The sequence below is a fragment of the Erpetoichthys calabaricus genome, chromosome 8 (genome assembly GCF_900747795.2).
Source record: "Erpetoichthys calabaricus chromosome 8, fErpCal1.3, whole genome shotgun sequence".
In the NCBI taxonomy this organism is placed as follows: domain Eukaryota; kingdom Metazoa; phylum Chordata; class Cladistia; order Polypteriformes; family Polypteridae; genus Erpetoichthys; species Erpetoichthys calabaricus.
In genome coordinates this window covers 98,239,236-98,265,165 of record NC_041401.2, presented here as the reverse complement: position 1 = coordinate 98,265,165, position 25,930 = coordinate 98,239,236, and the positions used below count along the sequence as shown (strand labels likewise).

The 25,930-nt window shown below is 39.9% G+C and overlaps 1 protein-coding gene across 5 annotated transcripts in view; it reads right to left on the bottom strand.

The window, feature by feature from the left end:
- LOC114656568 (general transcription factor II-I-like) overlaps positions 1–25,198 on the bottom strand; it is a 174,241-nt gene extending 149,043 nt beyond the window's left edge. For 2 of the 5 annotated variants that reach the window (XR_007935624.1, XM_051930782.1), the window contains exon 1: positions 24,592–25,198. Coding sequence is in view for 4 of the 5 variants with exons in the window: in XM_051930782.1 (XP_051786742.1) it covers positions 24,592–24,601 (10 nt within the window). In the remaining variant the exon portion in view is untranslated. The remainder of the gene's footprint in view (positions 1–24,591) is intronic. The other 3 variants (XM_051930781.1, XM_051930778.1, XM_051930780.1) reach the window with 3 other exon arrangements.
- Between the last annotated feature and the right edge of the window lie 732 nt (positions 25,199–25,930).

Sequence of the window (25,930 nt, the reverse complement as noted above, 5' to 3'; positions counted from 1 at the left end):
CAAAAATACACTTTCATAAAAGATACAAATATAACAAAACAAGTGCGCTTTTATTCAAGAATATAAAATAACCAAGGAAAAAGAAATCGGGTTATTGTACAACGCTGACATGACCGTATGGGTGGTGCAGCGATAAGAACTGCGGACTCATAATCAAGAGGTTGCCAGTTTGATTCTGGGTGCTTCCTAGAATTACCGTTTTGAGTAGTGAGCTGCTCTTATTGTTACTATTACAGATTAAAAACATACATTTGATTTGTGTCTGTAACAGCCGGTGTAAATTTATGGTACTTGTAAAGGATAGTGTTTTTTTGTTTTTTTTATTTAGTTTTATTCTATGTCAAGTTCACGCTCTGCCTGACACTGCTGTTTTCAAATAAAGATGTGCTATAACAGAGGTGAACTCAGATGAGCATGAGGGTTCTACAACAGAGAAAGAGAACAGAAGCCCTTCCTGCAAGAAACGTCCACTCACACATAAGAACAACGCAGCTACACCAGGCGTAAAAGTGAAAGATGGCACCATTTGGATGCAACAACAGGTTGGGAGTCATCCTGCCAGTGTATCTACCACATGCATGTCCTTCAACGAAGCAGCAGGGCATGCCGAGCTTGCCAAGGTATCGTGCAAAGTTCCGTTTGTGATAATGTTTTGTGATGGTCTTTATTAAGTATTTAGTAAGTTTTGGCAAAAGACATTTATTAATACCCACTGTATACTTAAAACTATACTAATTTTAGGCTTTCATGCTAAAGCAGAGAAGAGAGGTTTAGGTTTGAACAAATGAACTTCAAATCACCTTTGTATTACCGAATACATTACTGTTCTACTATTGGTGATGTCTTTTAACATGGAGTTCTGCTGCAATCTCCTTCACCGGAGCCCATGGAGACTGTTCAGTAAAATTTCTGTTCTTGCTATCTGTTGCTCAATCTTAACCTTAACTCCTTTCAATATTCTTTCTGTGATGCACATAAAGCTTACTATGCCTGGTCACCCTTTTTATAAAATAGGATAATATTCACCATTTTCTAGTCCTTTGGAATTTTCCCAGTGAGCAGCTACTTTCTAAAAATATGCATCAAAGTTTTATACATGTTTTCACTAATCTCCTTAAGCATTTGTGGCTAAATAATATCTGTGATTTGTTTTATTTCAGCCAATCTAAGCAGTACTTCTCCCTCTACAATCTCAATAATCTCTCAGTACCTCTTTAGCAGTCCATGTTACCTCTGGAAGGTTATCAACTTCCTCACTTCAGAAAAATGCAAATATTAGAGCATTCTCTGTTTAACTCTCTGTATATTTAATTCTCCTTTATTATTCCTAATACACTTCACCTCTTCCTTAACTGTTCTTTTACTACTAAAATACTGAAGAACTGCGGTGGGCTGGCGCCCTGCCCGGGGTTTGTTTCCAGCCTTGCGCACTGTGTTGGTTGGGATTGGCTCCAGCAGACCCTGTAGTTAGGATTTAGAGGGTTGGATAATGGATGGATGGATACTGAAATAATCTCTTTAGGTCATTTTATTTGCTATAATCCTCTGTAACTGCATTTTAGCCACCCGAATATCCCTCTTAATGGTTGCCATTATGCTCTCATATGCCCTATAATTTGTATTGGAATTATCAATCTTAAACCCATTATACAGCTGTTTTTCCCTTTGCAACTAATTTTTCAAATGTTTATTAACCCACACTGAAATGTTCTTTAATTTCCTGCCAATTCCAAATTTTGTGATGTACCTGTCCCACCTGCCTTATACTGTATGTAAAACATTTTTAAACCTGTTCCACGGCTCCTCAACTGTTTCTAAATTAAAAAAAAACAGTTTATCCCTTGTACACTTTGCTGCATCTGTTCAGAATTTTTCCCACCAGTTAAACATAACAGTTTTGGATTTTACATCCTCACTCTTCCAAAACACTGAGAATGACATTATATCTACTATTTGCAATGTTAGTCTAGTTACTATTTAGGTAGTTAAAGTCCCCCATCACTGTAATATTCTCTTTAAGTTTGCGTTTTTAATATTATTAAAAACATGGACATTAAAATTACTGTCTGCATGTTTTATAGCACACTCCTAAAATAAGTCCTCTTTCCCTAATGATTTCCAGATGAATCCAGATGTCCTCACTAAGAAGACTTGCATTAAAATTATGTTTTACATGAACAGTAACCCCCTCCTCCACCTTTTCTGTCTATCCTTCCTGAAAAATATATAACCATTTATGTTATACTCACACCCATGTTTATTTAGCCAACTTTCTGCTATATTATCATAATCATGCTCAGCTACACTAAACTCCAACTCACTTGCTTTACTTATGATACTTTTAATATTAATGCAAGCTATTTTTAATGTGCTATTTATTTTACACTTAAATTACTGTGAATATTTGTTTTAACACTACTGTTTATCCCTTCTTGTACAATTCTAAATCTGGCTTTACTTAAACTCCTTGATCCCCTCGGCCCAATTTCGTAATTAAAATAATCCTCAACCTACTGATATGCCTACCCAACAAACTGGTGCCCTTCCCTTTCAAATGTACCCTGTCATGGCAGAATAGGTCGCATTTGTTCCAAAAGGACTACCATTGCTCCATACACTTATACCCTTCTATCCTACAACCAAGATATAAGCCACATGTTAAGTCTTCTGATCTCCAGAATCTTACCTGGACTGGTGCATGACACAGGCAGAACTTTGGAGAAGACTGCGGTCACAAAAACCAGACATAAGAGTCGTGAAAAGGTTTGGGGCAGTCACCCGTGTAATTAATTTCCTGGCTACAAAGTCAAACAAATGAATTCAGCACTGATGTGCACAAAACTGAGTCCAAGACAGAACTGAGGGAACAGGGAAAAGGTGGAGGCTTTTAAAGAGGAAGACAGGAAGTGAAGTCAAAGGGGTCGGGCTCATGAAGGTCTTCTGTAATTGGTGCGAGCCCGGACGTGACATCACAGGGGCTGGAGCCGGCAAGGTCTCCTTCCATTGGCTTGGTCCCGGAAGTGACATCAAGAGGACCAGGTGGGATCTCCCGTGAATGGTCTGCAGGCAAGGGAGAAAAAGAGTCAGTGCACTCTGCCACATCCCGGTGTGTCTCGGAACTGTCCTTACTCAAGCCCTTTAGCTGCCTCCCATGTGCACGTGTGTGTGACAAGGCCCCCCCCTCAGCCCAGACCCGTTGGGTCGGGTGACCCTAACCGAGAAGTCGTGAAGAGTGCCCCGACAATAAACGAGCAAAAACTTGTACAGCTGGAGGTCAAGATACCACCTGGTGACCCGCGGATTTGACTCCTTGTGCAGGGCCATCCACTGTAAAGGGGCATGGTCCGTGACAAGGGTGAATTCTTGGCCCAGCAGGTAGTACCTCAGCTGAGTAATTGCCCATTTAATTGCCAAAGCCTCTCTCTCCACTGCCGCGTACCTGGTCTCCCGGTCCAACAGTTTCCGGCTCAGGCCCCCAGGCCTCTGTCCAAAGCGTGCGTCTGGAGGATGAAAGGTAAGGAAAAGTTAGGAGCTTTCAAAACAGGTGCGGACGTAAGGACCCATTTCAAGTCACTAAATGCAGCCCCCGTCTTTACTGTCCATACCATAATGTTTGTGGCCCTCTTCTTTGTCATATCAGACAAGGGTGCCGCCGTCTCTGAGAACCGGGGCACAAACCAGCAGTAGTACCCCGCTAACCCGATAAAGGCTTGGACCTGCCGCTTCGTTCACGGACGGGGCCATTTCAAAATGGCATCTACTTTGGAGCACTGTGGCTTCACGGTACCTTGACCCACCAGGTAGCCTAAATACTTGGCTTCGCTCAATCCAAAGAAACATTTCTTGGGATTAATCCGAAGCCCGGCCTCACCAAGTGTCTGCAATACCGCTTTTACCTGCTGTACATGTTCCAACCACGTGCTGGAATAGATGACCACGTCATCCAGGTAGGCAGCACTGTATGAGTTATGAGGCCTGAGCACTTTGTCCACCAGACGCTGGAAGGTAGCTGGAGCCCCATGTAACCCAAATGGAAGGACACGATACTGCCAGTGTCCGCTAGGGGTGCTAAACACGGTCTTAACCTTCGCGGAGTCCGTTAAAGGAACCTGCCAGTACCCCTTTGTCATGTCCAGTGTGGTCAAATACTGAGCCTGTCCAAGCCTCTCTAGGAGGTCGTCCACTCGTGGCATTGGATAAGCATCAAATTGGGAGACCTGATTAAGCCGACGGAAGTCATTGCAAAAACCTCCACCTCCCGTCAGGCTTAGCGACCAATACAATTGGGCTGGACCAGGGACTATGACTTTCCTCAATTACACCTAGTTCCAGCATGTTTTTGATCTCAAGGTCCACTTCAGCCCTTTTTGCCTCGGGAAGACGATATGGACGTTCTCGGACTATAACCCCGGGATCTGTCACAATGTTGTGCTCAACCAGAGAGGTCCGTCTGGGGTTTTCATTCACTACCTCCTGGACAGAAAGGATAACTGTTTCTAGCTCCCATTGTTGTCTGGGACTTAAATCCGCACCGAAGTTAAGGCCAGCCGTGTGAGCAAAGAGTGAGCAGGGCTGACCGGAGGAGGGATCGGGATCCCTGTCCTTCCACGGTTTCAGCAGGTTTACATGATAAACCCGCTCCCTCGGCCGACGATTGGGTTGACTCACCAAATAGTCGACGAGTCCTTTCCTCTCCTTAACTTCGTATGGGCCTTGCCAATGGGCAAGCAACTTAGAGTGGGAGGTAGGTACTAGGACCATGACACGATCTCCCGGGCAGAACTCCTGGACAGCAGTGCCACGGTTGTAATAATGGACCTGTGCTGCTTGAGCCTCTTCCATGTGACTTTTAAGGAGGGGCCAAATCTTACCAAATTTATCGCGTAATTGCATGATATATTCCAATATATTTGTAGAGGGAAGAGCCTCTTCTTCCCATCCTTCTTTTAAGATATCTAATATGCCCCAGGGTTGTTGTCCATACAGTAATTCAAAAGGGGAGAACCCCGTGGAGGCTTGTGAGACTTCCCGATAGGCAAAAAGGAAGAGGGGGAGGAGCTGATCCCAGTTCCTTTCATCCTCGCTGACCTCCTTACGCAGCATTTGTTTGAGAGTCTGATTGAACCTCTCTACCAAACCGTCAGTTTGAGGGTGATACACCACGGTCTTTTACTTTCAGTAACTTGGCAGTCTCCTTGAACGTCTCCGAGGTAAAAGGCGTCCCCTGGTCTGTCAAGACTTCCTTGGGGATGCCCACACGTGCAAAGACCCCTAGTAATTCCCGTGCGATGGCTTTGGAAGTGGCTGAGTGCAATGGAACAGTTTCGGGGTATTTGGTAGCATAATCCACAAGGACCAAAATGTACTTGTGTCCTCGGGCTCTAGAGGGCCAACTAAAATCGACCCCAATTCTGTGGAAGGGAACATCAATCAGGGGAATAGGAACGAGAGGAACACAGTCCTTTCTAGGAATCTGTCGCAATTGACACTCCGGGAAGGAAGTGCAAAAGCGATGAACCTCCTCATTGATTCCCAGCCAGTAGAAACTGAGCTTGATCCGCTCCAGGGTTTTCTCGGTGCCCAAATGGCCACCTAGGAGGTGGGCATGTGCTAACTCACAGACCTGCCGCCGGAAGGTATGCGGGATTAGCAGTAGCCTTCTCTCCTGCCTGTCATGCTGAGCTACGCGATAGAGTAGGTCATTTTCTAGCACAAAGTGAGGACCCTGTGGCATCGACTGGTTAGTGCGCTGGCCGTTGACCATGGCTACTGCATTTTTGGCAAACTTAAGGGAGTCGTCATTCCACTGCTCCCTTTTAAAAGAAGCCGGCGTCTCTCTAAATTGAAACCGCAAAAGGGAGAGAGGGTCTCGGAGGGGCGTGGTTTCCTCCCGTTCCATCTCGGCGCTGGTGGATGACGTATCAGCACACGACGGTCCGGGAATTGCCACGTCACTCAAGGCGGCCGCTTCGTGTCTCTCTCTGCCGGCTGGTTACACGGCGTGGAGGCAGCTTGAGACGGCTCATTCCCATTGTAACTAGGCCCAAGTTAACCCCAGGAGTGGTAGGTGTCTCACCGCTTTTAATTTTACACCAGTCTCACCCTAGTATCACCGGGTGTGGAGAATCTGGAAGGACCGCCACGTTTAATTTCTGAATCGATCCTCCGTAGCTGATGACACAACAGGCAGACCAGTACCAGCGGATTTCTCCATGGACACAGGTTATACTGGTCTCAAATGATAACCATTGTCGCGGTAACACAAATCGGCGGGCAACAATGGAAATGTTGCCGCCGGAATCGAACAAAGCAGTAGTTTTGTGCCCGTTTACCATCACCACGCCTCTGTGTGGGACCACCAACAGGTTAGTCAGAGCACACCAACTCCTCCTCCCCCTTCACCTGCATTCCTCCTTGCTCCCAAGTGGTTTGCGCTCCCGTGACTCTGGGGACGTCGGCACAAGTTCTAGATTGTACAGGGGGGGCTAGGTTTGGGACGTACTCTGGTCAAGTTTGACTAAGGGACGGTTCATCTCCCCCAGATTGTGAGGCCGTCCTTTGTGTCTCTACAAGCTCTGCCATATTATGGAATTGTTTACTCCAGACTGGCTGGGTGAAGCCATGGGGTAGTGTTTTCAGGAGCAGGTAGCAGGCCACCTGCTCTATTATGTGGGAGGGCTTGTTTTCCTGTGGCCGTAGCCACTGCCCTACCTTTGCCCATAAGGACCAGGCTTGTTGAGGGGTCGGCCGCTTTGGGTCGAACCTCCAGATTTTCACTCTATTCACCTGCCAGTCTGGGGCACCCCTAGGTGGAAATCGGGGCTCTGGCTTCACAGGGAGGTGGGCACTCTCCTCCGAGAGAGCATAACAAGCCCCTTTTGCCTCCCCCTTCCGGAGCAGCCCAAATCCGTGAGCCCCTCCCGCATACTCCCTGGCCTGCCTAGGTTGCCTAGTGAAGCATGCCGGGCGCAGAGCATGTACCCGGTCACTCTGAACCACTGGACACCCTTCCCGCCTGAAAACTCGGCCCCGGTACGCTCCCACCTGGGTGTATTGCAGGTCCTGTCCCCGTCTCTTCTGGGACTTCTCCATCCTGCCGACTACGCCAATGTCACAAAAACCAGACATAAGAGTCGTGAAAAGGTTTGGGGCAGCCACCCGTGTAATTAATTTCCTGGTTGCAAAGTCGAACAAATGAATTCAGCACTGATGTGCACAAAACCAAGTCCAAAACAGAACTGAGGGAACAGGGAAAAGGTGGAGGCTTTTAAAGGGGAAGACAGAAAGTGAAGTCAAAGGAGTCGGCTCATGAAGGTCTTCTGTCATTGGTGCGAGCCCGGCCGTGACATCACAGGGGCCAGAGCCAGCAAGGTCTCCTTCCATTGGCTCGGTCCCAGAAGTGACGTCAAGAGGACCAGGTGGGATCTCCCATGAATGGTCTGCAGACAAGGGAGAAAAAGAGTCAGTGCACTCTGCCACATCCCGGTATGTCTCGGAACTGCCCTTACTCAAGCCCTTTAGCTGCCTCCCATGCACACGTGTGTGACACTGCCTTGCGAGATCTGCCCCTCCGCTTGACACCTAACTCTTTAAATAACCAATTGCAGAACCGACAACCTGCCCTTATGAATGTCATTTATTGCAACATGGACAATCACAACTGGATCCACCTCCCTGGTCCGGCCATAACCCTATCATCCCTTCCAGGGAGGACTACGACCTGTTCACATGAAAGACTATCCCTGCAGCAAAACTGCACTTCAGTTCCTCTAATGATTGAGCCTCCAACTACCACAACCTCTTTCTTTTTGGGGACTGGTTTAGCAGGTGGCTTGTGGTTGTTCCTCATGTCTGCCTACCTACCACCTCAGAGTTTTCAGAGTCCCCATTCAGCTATGCAAGTACCTGAAAACTATTTGACATTTCCAATTCTGGGGTTGATGCCCCTGGACAGTGTGCACCCTTTGCCTTGTACCCATGTCCTACTGTGACCCACTTATCTGTATCTGTTTGGTCTGGAGTCTCCTCCCACACCAACTTGAGGTCCTCCAAGCCACTCTCCAAATAGTCAAACATCCAACAAGACATACATTGACCTCATTTTTAAAAATTTTATTGGGATTACTAAACTGCTCAACACATTTCTATTAAAAATTTGATTTAACTTATTAAAATGATTTAATGATGATAATATTAGAATGATTAAATTATTAAAATTAGCATCAGCTTAGAGAACTCCTGCAGTTATTTAATATCTACCTGCCCCTTAAGCTCCTGTAATACACTCCCCTTCAACTTCATCTTCCTGTGAATTTACTTTGCTTTTCCCGAACTGCTTTTCCTAACATTGCATGGTCCTCTTATTATTTCCTTATATTTAATCTCTCTATGCCTACACAGCTTGTGCATCTTCTATTCTATCTATCTATCTAACACTTACACTGCTGCCCTTTTAATAGCACTAACTTTCCTGAGCACTAAGAACTGTTCTGTTGAGTAAAACCTTTTACACACTACTTTCTTTTTTATCTAGAAAAATTGCTTACTAAATACTATCCACCACTGGTTATTAATTATTTACTTGTCTGTTTCTACCTCTGCTTGCTCCCGATAAGTGCTCTCTTGCTACATGCCTGTCTAAGTACTTTGCCGCCCTTCTATTTACTAGTTTCAAGTCAACTGCCTACCTGTACTCAAAATAAACTGTTTCTTCCTTTATAACATTTATGTTATGAACTCATTCTCTACTAGCGCAAATGCTTTACAGTATGAGTGTTATATAGTGTTCTACCCAAATATTCTTTATATGGCTTAACTTCTTTCCACTAAAGAACTGCCATTACTTTCAACTATATGTCACTACGATGACAATTATTTACTTAAGAACTGTCCAGTTTCTGCAAGTGTTTTCTGCACTTTCCCCTGCACCTCACCCCATTTACTGACATTAGCTTTGTATATATAGTTAGGTCCATAAATATTTGGACAGAGACAACTTTTTTCTAATTTTGGTTCTGTACATTACCACAATGAATTTTAAATGAAACAACTCAGATGCAGCTGAAGTGCAGACTTTCAGCTTTAATTCAGTGGGGTGAACAAAACGATTGCATAAAAATGTGAGGCAACGAAAGCATTTTTTTAACACAATCCCTTCGTTTCAGGGGCTCAAAAGTAATTGGACAAATTAAATAACTGGAAATAAAATGTTAATTTCTAATACTTGGTTGAAAACCCTTTGCTGGCAATGACAGCCTGAAGTCTTGAACTTATGGACATCACCAGATGCTGGGTTTCCTCCTTTTTAATGCTCTGCCAGGCCTTTACTGCAGCGGCTTTCAGTTGCTGTTTGTTTGTGGGCCTTTCTGTCTGAAGTTTACTCTTCAACAACTGAAATGTATACTCAGTTAGGTTAAGATCAGGGGCCTCATGTATAACGCGTGCGTAGAACTCACACTATAACATGGCGTAAGCACAAAAGCGGGATTGTGCATACGCACAGAAAAATCCAGAGGCAGGAATCTGTGCGCACGCATACTTTCACGTTCTTCTACTATATAAATCCCGATTTGCGTGAAAAGTAACGCACGTGCACGCGCCTTCTGTCCCGCCCCAACTCCTCCCAGAATTACGCCTCTTTGAATATGCAAATCAATATAAATAGCCTTCTGTGAAAAGACAATGGGAAAAGCACGGGGGGAAATATAAGAATTTCAGCGAATACCAAGTGGAGGCAAAGGAAAAACGTACTATTTGTTGGTTTAAACAGTGGTATAATCAACAAAAGGAAGCTGATCGAGTGACAGAGTGTCGGAGAAACTCGAAGGCTCAAGTTCACAAAGTCGCACAGTGCCCGAAATAAAAAAGAAATCACATATCAAAGTCGCCGTGAAAAGGCGAGTCGTAGCCCACCGTCTGAGTGTCATATGAAAGCTTATTAGGGTACAGACAAAAAAAGGCACACAGTGGGGAAAAAAGCACGAAATGTCAACTTTAATCTCGAAATTTCCACTTTAATCACGTAGTTTATTTTGCCATTAAAGTAGAACATCATAAACTTCATCTTAAAATTGTTTAATTTACTAGTTTCTCAAATCCCATTGTAACTAAAGTGGCATGTTAAATGCTTTGTTCTGTATTTGATCTTCTATGTGCTCTATGTGTATGAATCACTACCTGCTTTTTAAACGGGCTTTCTCTTTCTCCGACAGGACACATAATCCATTACATTCGTGATATTACAGCTCTCTGAATAATTAAAATACTGAGATGTATACGTGATATCTTTTTCATGATGATAGGAATGAAAGCATGTTATTAAACATGGGAACACGGTGGCGCAGTGCTTGTTCATGTCTCACGCAAGAGGCTTGCTGCGCCATGCGCAACCTTCAATTAAATAATTTATCACAGCAGTACTGTCTCTTTCAAACGTACTAACCTCCAATTCCTGTCCTTACTTTTCTTTCTCCAAAAACTCAATCGCCACACAATAAGCTATGTAATAGACGTGAAGCCATCTGTAAGCTTAGAACTTCGATTCTTCAAAACGTTTAAGGAACATTGAAATATCTTAGTAGTACGTGTTTAATTATTATATCCGTCTATCTTTCCAGTGTCGCGTCAGCACCAGCAAGAATACAACACAATGCAGGAACAATTACTGAACTAGCTAGCGCTGCGGCACCGTGTCCTCACATGTTTAATTATAAACAATACAGATTATTTAAATGAAGTTAAAGTTTTATCTGTATAATATAATCAACATGTTTTGCTGCATTTCGTCTTAGAAATGAATACCGTCATCACATGTAAATACGCCCTTTATAAAGTGGCGCAGGTTGTGCAATATTATAACTGTAGTGCAAGTTTACAGTGGGGTAATTGTACTTATAAGTCCAAATATTTCTACAAGGAGCACTTGATGGACTGATTTAGTGTGTTTAGAGTTCTTGGGATGAAACGGTTTCTAAACCGCGAAGTCCGTACAGGGACTAAAGCGTTTGCTGTGGCTCAGGCAGCATCTGCTTCATGCTGTGTACCGATATTTCTCTTTCCAATCAGCTGCTACTGTGATTTCCCACTCAGATACAATGATATAAATACTCCGAGTGGTGCAGTGAGAGTAATATGGAAAAAGATGATCTGCTGTGGCAACCCTTAACGGGATCAGCGGAAAGAACATGCAGTGAGAGTTACAACGCTAAAGCAGTTATGGTATTTGGAATACTATGGCTATTCCCTGGACCATTATATTGCTACAGGTTAATTACAATCAGATGCATTACACTAATAAACAATATGCAGTTAATTTCAGTGTATTTATAAAGCCGCGCCAGGAATGTGGATTTAAGAATGAAAGGGTGATCACACAGGAACAGTAGCACTGCTTTGACACTGGGTGCCGCCAGTCTGCAAAACCGGGCGGATAAATTGCGTACGCCAAGGAATGAGTTACCGTGGAAATGTGCGTGGCTTTACGCCAAGTTTAGGTTTTATACATCGCGATTTGAGCGTGGAAACGTTCGTACGCAACATTTCTGTGCGTACGCACCGTTTATACATGAGGCCCCAGGTGACTGACTTGGCCATTCAAGAATTTTCCACTTCTTTGCTTTAATAAGCTCCTGGGTTGCTTTGGCTGTATGTTTTGGGTCATTGTCCATCTGTATCATGAAACGCCACCCAATCAATTTGACTGCATTTAGCTGGATTTGAGCATACAGTATGTCTCTGAATACCTCAGAATTCATTCGGCTGCTTCTGTCTTGTGTCACATCATCAATAAACACTAGTGCCCCAGTGCCACTGGCAGCCATGCACGCCCAAGCCATCACCCTGCCTCCACCATGTTTTACAGATGATGTGGTAAGCTTTGGATAGTGAGCTGTTCCACACCTTCTCCATACTTTTTTCTTGCCATCATTCTGGTAGAGGTTGATCTTGGTTTCATCTGTCCAAAGAATGTTTTTCCAGAACTGTGCTGGATTTTTTTAGATGTTCTTTAGCAAAGTCCAATCTAGCCTTTCTATTCTTGAGGCTTACAAGTGGCTTGCACCTTGCAGTGCACCCTCTGTATTTACTTTCATGCAGTCTTCTCTTTATGGTAGACTTGGATATCGATACGCCTTCCCCCTGGAGAGTGTTGTTCACTTGGTTGGCTGTTGTGAAGGGGTTTCTCTTCACCATGGAAATGATTCTGCGATCATCCACCACTGTTGTCTTCCGTGCACGTCCAGGTCTTTTTGCGTTGAGGAGTTCACCAGTGCTTGCTTTCTTTCTTCCATCCATCCATTTTCCAACCTGCTGAATCCAAACACAGGGTCACGGGGGTCTGCTGGAGCCAATCCCAGCCAACACAGGGCACAAGGCAGGAACCAATCCTGGGCAGGGTGCCAACCCACCGCAGGACGCTTTCTTTCTTAGGATACACCAAACTGTAGATTTTGCCACTTGTAATATTGTAGCAATTTCTCGGATGGATTTTTTCTGTTTTCGCAGCTTAAGGACGGCTTCTTTCACCTGCATGGAGAGCTCCTTTGACCGCACGTTGTCTGTTCACAGCAAAATCTTCCACATACAAGCATCACACCTCAAATCAACTCCAGGCCTTTTATCTGCTTAATTGATAATGACATAACGACGGACTTGCCCATGAAATAGCCTTTGAGTCAATTGTCCAATTACTTTTGAGCCCCTGAAATGAAGGGATTGTGTTAAAAAAAAATGCTTTAGTTGCCTCACATTTTTATGCAATTGTTTTGTTCACCCCACTGAATTAGAGCTGAAAGTCTGCACTTGAACTGCATCTGAGTTGTTTCATTTAAAATTCATTGTGGTAATGTACAGAACAAAAATTAGAAAAAAGTTGTCTCTGTCCAAATATTTATGGACCTAACTGTATGTGACATTTCCAAATGCTTTCCCAAACACTTGACCACCTTTGCTCCTATGTGGGTAGGAAAAAATAAAACAGGAATTTTTAATTAATTCTCACACAGCAGTAACACAAAAACACTCTGTACTAATTCTTCCATTGTAAATTGGTTTCCAGTGAGAAATGTGTGTGTTGGGCCAATACACTTTCACTTGTATTGCATTGATGAAATTAGCAGTAAAAAGCCTCATAGCAGTGCACTAACTTCATGTTCTAGGTAAAATATCCATAAATTCACCTTACTAATTTAGTTTTTGGTCATGGTAGAGCCAATATGGTAGGCAAAGCAGGGGTTAACTTTAGAAGGCATGTTCACATACAGACTCCCAAGCTAACCGATATAACGCCAGTTTAGCATTGCCAGTTAACTTAACTTATTGCTTTTGAGATGTAGGGGGAAAAAAACAATATGGGAAGAAAGTACACTGTTCACCTAGACCAGTGAAAGGCAACCTTTTTCGAGTTGCGGTGCACTAAGTCCAAAAATTTTCTTTCGTGGCGTACCTGAGGAACTGCCCATAAATAAAGTTGTGACGACACAATCTATGGACAATCGCCAATAAAAACAGTTCATTTTACAAGTTTGAAAGACATTTTATTAATAAAGGAATCAAAGGATAAATCTTAAATTTAATTAATGTGAACGTCGACATTGTTTTTCAGCACATGAGATTGATGCGAGGATCAATTTTCGAAAGACAGACGCGCATTTCCTTGTCGATCATTTGAAGTCTCTCGCGTTTCTTATACTTCATTTCCGTAAGTGTTGAAAAACCTTGCTCACAAAGATAAGAGCTTCCAAATGGTAACAGTGATTCAACGGCCTTGTTACTGAGTTTCAGTACAGTGAGCGAGATCTTCTAACGACGAGACTTTTTAAGTCTCACGAGATGTGTTTTTGACACCGCTGGTGTTGATATTATGATGAATGGTGAACAGCGAAAATTTTAACTTGCATTCAAAATAAATACATTCGTTTATTCAACAATCTGATAAACCGTTATCTGTTTTTCCAACATAAAATACTTTTTTTTAAACATTATCTTTTTAATCAACCAAAAGATCAAAAACACTAGCAATTTTAAATATTTTACAAAAGTCTTCGCGGCGCCCCTAGAAAATTCACCGGTTGCCCGACAGTGACCTAGACACTGCTCAGGCTGGGTTCCAGACCCAAAGTAGCAGAGATGATATGAAGAGCAGTAAAATGAAGATCTGTTACAAATCATTTCTTCTGTCAATATGATTGAGTGATGTTGGACTTTCCATATATACATCAACTTAAACTTAAAATGCAGAAATTTCATGAACACATGCTCTCCTTTGGCACATCAGGCAAGATTTTAAAAGCACACAATATTACTTTGCATATCACAAATTATTATTTACATACAGTGCCTATATAAAGTAGTAACTCCCTTGGAATTGTTTCATATTAGATTGTTATTGAATCACAATGGATGTAATTTGGGTTTTTTCACACTGATCGACAGGAAGACTCTTTAGTGTCAAAGTGGTCTAAATTAATTAGAAACTCAAAACACAAAATAACTGCTCACGCAAGTATTCATCTCCTTTGGCATGACACTTAAATCATTACTGGTTTAGCCAATTGGCTTTAGGTCTATAGTCAAGGGGTTTCAATTGATTGCACTATAAATGGACGTTATTTGGAAGGTCCAACTTGTGGTGAGTTGGAAATGAAGACAAGAGAACATTCTAAGCAACTGTTAAAAGTTGATGAAAAAACTCAAGTGAGAGGATGGATACAAGAAAATTTCCAGTCATTGCATATCCTTTGGAGTGCAGTTAAACCAATCATTACAGAATGGAGAGTATAGCACATCTGTAAATCTGCCTAGCAGGCCATCCACAAAATCTGAATGATCAGGCAAGAAGGCAATTAATGAGGGAGGCCACCTAGAGACCTATGATAACTTTAAAACTGACAAGCTACAGTGGCTGAGACTGGAAGGACTGTGCATACAACAGCTGACGCCTAAGTGTTTCACCAGTTGCAGCTTTATGGAAGAGTGGCTGCGAAAAAAACACACATTTCATCATCTTGGCTAGAGTCTGCCAGAAAGCACATGGGAAACTCTGAAGACAGCGTGAGAAAGGTTCTGTCGTCTTATAAGACTAAAATTGAGCTTTTCGGTCATCATACAAAACGCCAAGTTATATTGCAAATTAGTGCTGGGCAGTAATAACGCGGTATTTTTCAAAATTATACCGGTTTCATGGTATTCGACGGTATTTTTATCCCATGCATGAGTGGATGTTAACCACATTTTCCACTGCAATTACTGCAGTAGACTGGCTAAGAATAACCTATTCCAATGTCATGAGCATTGTACATTGTATAAAAAACATTTTAATGTGCAGGTTTGCATGGCCCCATAACGTGATAGTTTTCAAGGGGGTGGCACTAATGAAGAGAAGGAATCACATTGCATGACAGTTGCAGTCAAAATATAGAACCTTTTTATTGAACAAATTTTGCAAACAACAAACTAAAATTTTGACAACATATTTTCAACCATCCAAAAAGGAATTTAGACTTCGTAAAATAACCAGATGTGCTTGTCAAAAGTTGTATTGCACTGAACGTGTCTTAGAAAAGGAATAGTAAATATTTTTTGTAAACCATTAGAAAAGGAATAAATAGTAAATATTTTTTGTAAACCAACTACACTTTGTTAATGTTAACAATCTCTGTCCACTGACACGTTTCAGTGACTTTTTAAACAACTTTACCATCATTAAACTGCATAATATTTAAACTAATAAATAATAAAGTAAATAATAGCGCAACTTCCAGTAATAATACCATTACTTCAAGACTTCAGGGCCAGGTGCATTACACAGTGTTCACCAAATAAAAATACAATAAAATAAAACAAGTGTAACTTGGTGATGACATCTTTACCAAATGAACCATCATTAAGGCAAATTGCATTAATATGGACCTTGCTTCAAGCTAAGCTATATACAGTGCATCCGGAAAGTATTCACAGCGCATCACTTTTTCCAGATTTTGTTATGTTACAGCCTTATTCCAAAATGGATTAAATTCATTTTTTTCCTCAGAATTCTACACACAACGCCCCATAATGACAACGTGAAAAAAAGTTTACCTCAGATTTTTGCAAATTTATTAAAAATAAAAAAAACGGAGAAATCACATGTACATAAGTATTCACAGCCTTTGCCATGAAGCTCAAAATTGAGCTCAGGTGCATCCTGTTTCCCCTGATCATCCTTGAGATGTTTCTGCAGCTTAATTGGAGTTCACCTGTGGTAAATTCAGTTGATTGGACAGGATTTGGAAAGGCACACACCTGTCTATATAAGGTCCCACAGTTGACAGCTCATGCCTGCACCTCCACTTAGTGCAAGAGGAAGTCAGTTTAAGAAGCACGTAGCGATTAACATGGCTCGGGGAACACTTAACACAGAGCATTTAATGTGCTATATAACTTATGACGGGGTTTGAGAAAATCTAGTAAATTAAATATTCATTTTAAGATTTAGTTTACAATATTCTACTTTAATGACAAATTACAAGAATAAAAAGTCAACATGTTGACTTTAATCTTGACATAAACAGCGAGAATAAAGTAAAAATGTTGTGAATAAAGTCAACATGTCGACTTTATTCTCGTCATAAGCGTCGAGATTAAAGTCAACATGTCGTCATACTATTACACAGTACCCAGGTACATTACACAGTATTGAAAAAATATAAAACAAGTACAACTTGGCTTGCAGTATTATCCAGTAGTATAGAAACAGCATTCACACATTTGAACATAATGGTCCACTTCCGACCTTTTAAAATCAAAGTATCTCCAGACAACAGACATGGCTCTTTTTTTCGGCAAAAGTTCTTCTGTGTCATCATGTTCAACTTTATCGTCTGCTACAGCTTCAGTTTTGAATGATCTCTGTTCATTTTCACCATTCAGTACCTCCACTAACAAATGTACTCCATTGCATGCATGTTTAGTGGTGCAGCAGTGAAAAAGGTCCCCCCCGCCCCAAAACAGTTTCCCGCTGCACCACGTTCTGAACGTTGTTTAGGCTATTTAAACCAGTGTTGCAGTATAAGAAAAATCCATATCATAACAAAAATAAAAGAGTTTTTGGCATGAACTGGTATACCGCCCAGCACTACTGCACATTATTAAAAACATAACATACCAACCAAAAATACAGTGGTGGCAACATCATGCAGTAGGGGTGCTTCTCTAGAGCAGGCCCTGAATGGCTGGTGAGGGTAGGGGGTAAAATGAATGAATGCAGAAAAATACAAGGAATTCCTGAAGGAAAACCTGATGCAGTCTGCAAAAAAACTCGCACCCAACTTCCAACATAAAAGCAAAACTACACAGAAATGGCTTAAAAGCAACACTGTTAATGTCATTTAAGTGTCTGAGTCAGAATCCAGGTCTCAGTCCACTTGAAAATTGTGGCTGGACTTAAAAGTTTGTTCACTCGTGTTCCCCATGCAAGCTGACAGAGCTTAAGCAGTTAAGCAAAGAATGGAGAGAAATTGTACTGTGCAAATGTGTAAAGCTGATAAGCAGGGACCTACGAGCACACACTCAAGGCTATCATGGTTGCCAAAGATGCATCTACTGAATACTGACTTGAATACTTATGCAGTCAATTGTATGATGTATTACATTTATAATTCCCCGTAGAAACTGCTCAGGATAAAGCAGGTTTGGAAGAAGGATGGATAAAGGAACATTTATAATTAATTTTGACCACATTTGCATGCAACAACTTCAATTATTATATTTAAAGTGTACAAAAGCACTACAAAATATTAAAAGCTGCTTTATTTTCAGAGAAACAATGAAGGAAAAGTAGGCACTCTATGCACAAATACTTGGAAAGCTGCAAAGAACTTTGAACTGCTCAAGTGAAAAAAATCCACAGTTAACTGAAAATAATTTGCACAGAAAAGGATAAATACCACCAATACAAAACCATTGAGAGGGGGAGAATGACCTCGTAGCAAAGGAATAAAGGAAAAAGAAAAAACACACACACAGAGTTATGTCTGTTGTGGTCCCAAGGGGGGGGTCTTTGAAAATAAAGATTATCTTTTATTTGAATTTTGAGAAGGAAAAAAAATTCTTACAGTAACAGTGTATTCACTTTCAACTCAAAGCTTAAAAAAAGTTATGCTGAGTGCTACTTTGATGGCCAGTCTTGGTCTCTTGCTGCTTTCTGCGTGCTCTTTGACTTGAAGTTTTGTACTCGGCCAACTCTACTCACCAGAGTAACTTCTTTGGCATACACACACATGAAAAAAGGAAAGAAAGAAAACTGATCTGGAGGTCTGGCAGGAATCAGAACTTTCATATACGAACAGTATTGACCAAAGAAACTGTCAGGTCACCATAGCATATGTAAAGGAGTTAATCCTGGTAAAATCCTGTGAAAGTTAACCTGAGAGTTTACTCCGTTGTAAGTGTGAAAAAGATTTCTACAACCAACAATGTATGGCGGCATATTCCAGACTAAGTTAAATAAATGAAAAAATGAATAAATAAATACCAAAGTAACTAAAAGGTACTGTGAAATGTGGCAATAAATAAATAACAACAAAAAGTTATTACAAATAATTACCTGTGTAATAAAATACAATTTTTGTGCTGTGAATTTCTTAATGCATTTATTACTTCATTTATTTATTTAAGTGACACCGCACACAGCATTAAATAAACCTAAAAATGAAAACTGTTGCTTTCACTCATCAATGTTAAGAGGGTGGGTTCTAACACGTTTTAGATTGGTGAATGGTCTATATTGAAAGGAGCAGTACTGCACTCCATATTAGTCTTCTGTGATCAAACTGTGTGTGTATATGTGCACATATTTATAAATTACAAATATTCACATACACAGTTTCATGCAAAAGTTTGGACACCTCTACACAAACTACATATCTTATTGACATATGAAAGTAAAAATAGTAAATACAACTTCAACAGCAAACAAACAAACACTGGAATTGTTATGAAAAATGATTAACCTGAAGAATGAATAAATGCAAAAACAGAAAACGTGCATTTGCGAAAAGTATACATCATACAGAGTTAGTACTCAGAACCCTATGGCAAAAATTAAAGCTGGCTAACATTTGTTGTAGCCATCTATAAGACTTTGAATTTTTCCCACTATTCTTTCTTGTAGATAGATTCCAAGTGTGAGACATTCTTGTGCTGTCTTGCATGCCCAACATGTTTAATATCTACCCACAGATTTTTAATACTGGGGACTATGAGGGCCCTTCCAAGGCCTTTGACTTGTGTTTCTTAAAGAGATTCCAAAGTGTGCATTGGACCTTTCTCTTGTTGTAGAAGCCATCCTTTTTTCAGCTTCACTTTAATATCTGTCTGCCACTCTCCTCAATGATTTGTTGATATTGCTAGATGGAATCCACAGTCAGTTGCTTAGACTTCGATTGTTTCTCAGTGTTTCACATTGTTTGAAGATTCATCAGCTGACAATTCTGGTCAAGACTAACAGTAACAAGTTCTGAGACTTTACAACTGAAAGGCTGTCCAAACGACTGCAAATGCCACCTTTAATTATTTTACATTTTTTTGGTTCAGCAGATAAAATCACAGCTGTACTTTAAAACAATGACATTATCATGAAAATGATAGTTTGTTTGCCTTCAGCGTTGTATTTATTATTTTCTTACTTCAAATGTCAACAAAATATGTAATTTGCCTAAAATTTTACATGTGTATATATACATATGCATAATATACATTATAACAAATTAAAATTTCTTTAGAAATACAAAGTAATATTATTTAAGATTTCACATATATCTAAGTGGGATTTTATTAGACATGCACATTGAACATTTATTAATGTCAAGTAACATTTTCAAGCCTACTCGATATAAGGTAGGAAACTGCCTTTCACTGCAAACCCAGGAGGCCACATCAGTGATGTAGCAGTACTACAAATTAGGGTAAATGTCATTTTAGTCTATTAATAAAGTTGACTTTGTTTCTGAAGTGGTCAGAATTTTTCATAATATATTGAGAGGAACACCACCAATTCTACAATGTTCTAAAGTCTGAAAAAGTCCAACAATTACTAGTTTGTTAACACATAATACTTCATGTACTAAATCACCCCAACCTTGTAGTAATGAATAACCTGTACACTTGTTTTGGTAAGAACATGTGCTAGATCAATGGTTTTCAAGCTCAGTCCTGGCAACTCCCATGACTGTAGAATTTTCAATCCAATTTTACAATCAGTGCATCATTCATACCTTTTTGTTGATGTCAATGTTTAAGTTATGTTTTCTATGACTATTTCTAAAATATTCTTTGCAAAAGTGTTCTTTTTTTTATTATTAACCTCCTTGCTGTTAACCTTGAGTGTGGCTCAGATTTGGAATTTTATGAAATTACAGTTAAGCCCAAGTCACACTCAGGATGATAAGCAATGATAACGCTTTACTTTGCTAAGCCTAATAACTCTTGGAACAGCAAGCTGCCATTATCTAGTGAATCAGCAAACACCATTCTGTAAAAAACCATGAATATTTCTGTGCTCTGCTACTTTATGGGAACTCTTCAACACTCGGGGGGTGGTGGCTCCTAAGAAAAACACAATGGCAAATGAAATGAAAAGCCATTAAGGGAGTTATAGAATGAAATGAAGCGGAACCACTGCTTGAATCAAGCAATAGTGATGACAGTGTGAATTGGTTATCACACGTAAACACACAAACTGATGCACTGTACAACCAAATCGCCATGATATACCGAGTTAATTTGGCCATGTTAAGCTTCACTGTGGCATGACAGTAGCTACATGACAAAAAGGTAAAATAATTGTGATCAAGTGCAAGGACAAGCAAAATATTAGCCCTCTAGGCACTGTTCACAATGCAGTAACTGTCAATGTTCATGTCACAGGGAATGTGAAAGTTACTAAGCCTTGTGTTGTGGTAGCCTGCAATAACTCAAGGGGTATGTTGATTGTGCGAGTCAGGCACTTATTTAAAAAAAAAAAAAAAAAAAAAATGATTCTACCATTCCCACTGCAACATCAGGCTATGTGTTAGTGACTATCTCAAAACATATCACAAAGGACGTGTACTAAACCTCTGTCAGTACAGCAGTGGACACTAGACATACTCTTTCTACTGTATTTATTTTGATGTTTGGGTATTTTCATGTGTCTCCTACATATGATAACATTTTTTTCTTGTTTGGGGAAAAAAAAAACCACAAAACTCTTTTTGACTTATTTTTCCTGGTGTAAACATAACGATCAGGAGGTTAATTTCACCCTTTTCTGTACAGTTTACTCTCTTAAAATGTATCTGATGATTAGCAATAGGCAGCGAAGACACAAGTGAAAACAACATTGAATGCTAAAGGGAAGCAGACACCTCACTGACATTTTTTGTTTTTGCACTTTATGAAATGTTTCTGACAAACAAGCAGACCAATGAATATGTCACTGAAGTAATTTCACCATTGTCTGCAATGTCATCAGTATTTGAATACAATTAAGGAAGCAAACTGCACAGAATATGGTAAATTTGATAGAATATAGAATATATATTTACATTTATAAAAAAACATACAAATTTCTCAGTTTCTTTGGCATGTAAATATTATACAAGCACATTTTTGAATGAAAAAAAGAAAAAAAAAGAATAATGAGATCAGTTAGACGAAAGCGAGATCCACTGATTTATGAAATTAGTTAGACTAAAAACCTGCAGCCACTGGGTCTACAAAGACTGAACTGGGAAAAGATGAGCAATGTGAGATAAACATTCATAAGAAATTTCAAAATATTCACATTTTTTTCCAAAGTTCTAAGTTCTCAACTCTCTTATACAGTTTTCTTATTAATTCACCTTTATTTGTGGAGTTCGTTCTCTTAATTGCATCCTATAACAACAATTAACACTGAGTGAAATGAACACCTAGGTAAATGGTACAAAACGATGAACGGCCTGACATTGGAAGTTTCAAAAACTGGGCTTGATACAGTTTATTGGAATGTAGCAGTCATCCATGTTTGCAACACAGATATATTTTTCAACCAGTGCAATTTATCCTGGTTATTAGGATTTTCATCATTATTGCATTTACTCAATTACTCCATGTGTCCTAGTTAGTGTCCTAGTTATTTAGGCGGCTACTTTGTAATGACCAAGCTAGTGGGTCTGACACTGACATAGCCGAGCCTTTACACATTCACTGCCATTTGTCCTGATATTTACTACATACACATTTAATTATCATTATTATGATACAAATAAAAAGTAAATGCCACAGAAAATAGCATATTAGGAAAATTGCAAAAGAGTTAAGAATTTAAAACTATGTTAAAAGTACAAACATTTGTACATTTCTTATTAATGTAAATTCTATACTACTGATCCTTTGTAAATGCAACATAAGACCAGAAAAACACCCAGTTAATTAAACAATGAGATCAACTGGAGGTAGAATAGTTCACGGATAAAAAAAAGCCTGCAGCCGCAGTGGGCCCCAACAAGTGAACTTATAAACCACTATACTAACATACTGAAATGTAAAAAACAGAAACCACTGCAAAGACGACGAAAAAAAAACATTCTATTTGTTAGGCAGCAAAACCCAAATTAACACAACCATCTAAAACAGACTACCAAAAGCCTTAAAGAATAAGTTTGGTCTTTTTTAAGCTGAACTTATTCCTTCACAAACATGGTATACAGTATATACATTTGCCATGAGAAATTGTGTACCAAGGTATAGTGTTTTCTATAAATGTTTTAAAATATCTTGCCCACACTGGCACTTTACAGTAGAGGCAATGGAGCATGAAGCACCACCAGAAAATAAAAGTCTAAAATGTATAGAACACGTTCTCTTTCAGTTTCGATAAAAGAAAGTTTTGTGTTTCCAAGGCATGTTTGTGACAACAAGAGGTCTGGAAATAGTCCGTTTTATCACCTATCCCTGGTACGATGTTTCTCAAGGTAAGGATACATATTCCATTCAGTTGTATGAGTTCTCACATAAATACAGAGGTGAATCAAAACAAAATCTACCACATGGCATGAAAGTTTACTGTGATTTTATCTTTTGAGAGGAATCTGCCCAACAGGGGAGTGAAAGGTTACTGAGGAAACCTGCAAGTGCTAAGGAGGTGCACACAGCTTTTTTTTCTTTTTAAATGGCCGAATTTGATAATACTGGTATTTTTTTAGATCAAAAATTAACAAATTTAGTTAAAAATGTGCATGTAACTGCAAGACACAGATCAATACTTAACAACGGTCTTGGCTTGAAAAATAGACATATTCTGTTAAGTTTCCTGGCTGTATTTTATTGGCATTTGGTACACTGTATTAATCCCAGAGGGGAAATTGTCTTTTCACATGAAATGCCAGTTCAAGCAAGATATATAGATTTTAAATTCATAGAAAATGCTGGACTTTGGAACACAATTTCATGTGGTAAATGCATATATACCATGTTAGTGAAGAAATGACTTGCAAAATACCAAAATTATTGTTTAATAAGCATTACAATTGACACTAAGGACTGATATTTGATGGAATGACGGTAATGAGAAAAACTACCATCCATGTGGATTCTCCAAGGCCGAAATAAAAACAACTGTTTTATTGTTTATGATGTGCTAACCTGAACTTCAGTATAAAGGTGTAATATTTATATTTTCAGGTCACAAGCACATAGTAAATTACATATGGTATTATATACATACATACATTCATATACACTCACCCCTATAGTTTTTAAACAGTTTATATGGACAGGGCAGACTTACTTCATACAAAACTGAAACGGAATTTTATCGCAGGTACCAGTCTCTCACAAACACACCTAACTACACTGGCTCATACCAGGGCAAAGAATCTAATACGCAAGAGTAAGTAATTCCGGAGTAAACGAGTACCAGTGGCAAATCCAGTGGAAACTTCACACAGTCAATGACCGGTACGGAAATCGTGAGTAGATTCCTAGGCAAAAAAAAAGAATGTTTTGAATCTACAACAAAATAACAATGAAAGGTACGGCCAGGTGAAACTTCATGTTACACCAGGCTTTGATCTCTAAAAATAGATACATTTTTAAAATTGCATTCGTGTACAAATTTGACACTAGAATGGCTAGCCTTCAAATGAAGTGTTCAAACACAGTAAATTTCCCTGGCTGTTCCGATTTGTGATTTTTTAAAGCGCTATTTGTAATTTAGTGGCAAGTCCTGATATTTCCCATACCCGCTTCTTATTGCCCACATCAATGTGCCTGTCCCCCTTCACTGACGCACAAAGTGCAAATTTGTGCTGTGTGCCCCGTCCCGAGGTGCCAATCTGGGTCACTGCCACGTGACGACCCGTCTAACCTACTAGCATCAACACCGCCATGACAAAGGAATTGGAACTGAGAACATCGTAGTCATTTTGTCATATTACGGACCCACCACGAGTTTCTTTTGAGCTTTGAAAACAGAAAGAACAAATGGCACACAGCAATATTTTATACGATAATGAGAACTCTGCTGCAGTTTGACTGAGACGTATTTGACAAAGAATATGGCCAAAGTCTTTCGAAAACCTGTGCAATCCTTACCGTTGTGCATTTGCACATAAGGCTCCGTGCCGCTCCCAGCGTGCTCTGGTCAAGCGGCTCCCGCTGGAGCGTCGATTCGCACTCGGTTACGAGGTTGTCCCAATTACGAAGTCCGTTTGAGCCGCTGGGTAATGATCACAGTTAGAGGACAAATCCTAGGACATACAAGTGTACTTCCCACTGGTTCGTTGCACTAATCTTTTCTTTCAATTGTGCAGCTTCTTTAGCGCTTTTTCTTCTCCCTACAAATGATGTTTTTTTTTTCCCTTGCGGTATTGAGGGAGGCACTGCTGAGCCACTCTCACGGTGCTTGGAGCGAGGGTTGATGGGTATTGAAGTTCTCAGAAGACTCACCGTTTTGTTTTTAATCAGTAGCCTCGATTTCTGAAGAATACAAGTTCCAAAATGCATTGCCCGGTCATGTTCATGATTCTTACTGCTTTTACTATTATGAAAACACAAATGTGCTTAAACAGATACAACTACAGCGACAGGGGAAAAGCAATTCTGATATTTTACAGTATTTTTATTAAAATTGTGCTTAATGTAGTTATTTTTGTTAATAACAGTCCCATTATATATCATGTTAGATTCCCGAATTAAAAACAAAAAAGATTTATTATGATGTAAATGATAAAAAGTGCAACCACCGAATATTTGGTTATGCAATTAAAATGTATTAGGCATTTATTATTATATTATTAGTAACGCGAAATATACCAAATTTTCCCAAATACTTTTTAAATATATTTCTCCAAAGCTGGCTTTTTGTCTCTTCTTTAATATGCAATCTCAGTTTAACAGCTGTGTGTATAAAATTATTTTACACTTATTGGTTAGTGTAGTTCGGCAAACACGAACAAAACATTTAATTAAAACACATTCCCAAAAGGATAATTGCTGTTTTCATTGTCAGAATGCTGCTTTTGTCTTTGAAAGTGCGTCGTTTTAAATGCAACGGTACTGAACTCCGGCCCTGTTGGGCTACAGTGCGTAGGCACTGTTTGTGCTTTAACCAAATTTTAAACCATAACCCATTTATTTGTTATGCTTTTTGGGCTTATTTTTAGTTAACTCATTTGTTGCGATTCAGAGCCCATAATTGACTATTTTAGTTGTAAACAGCTTCATTAAGATTTAAGGTCTCAACCCAGGGTCAAATAACAAACAAACCACCAGCTCTCCAGGTAACGTGCCTCCATTTAAACCTATGCAGATGGATCATGAAATATCTATGTTAATACATTGTTTAGAAGACATTCCTAACTACAAAATATAATGGATACAGTTTTCAGAAAATGGAACATCTACAATGTGAAGATTTGTGTTGGAAGAATGA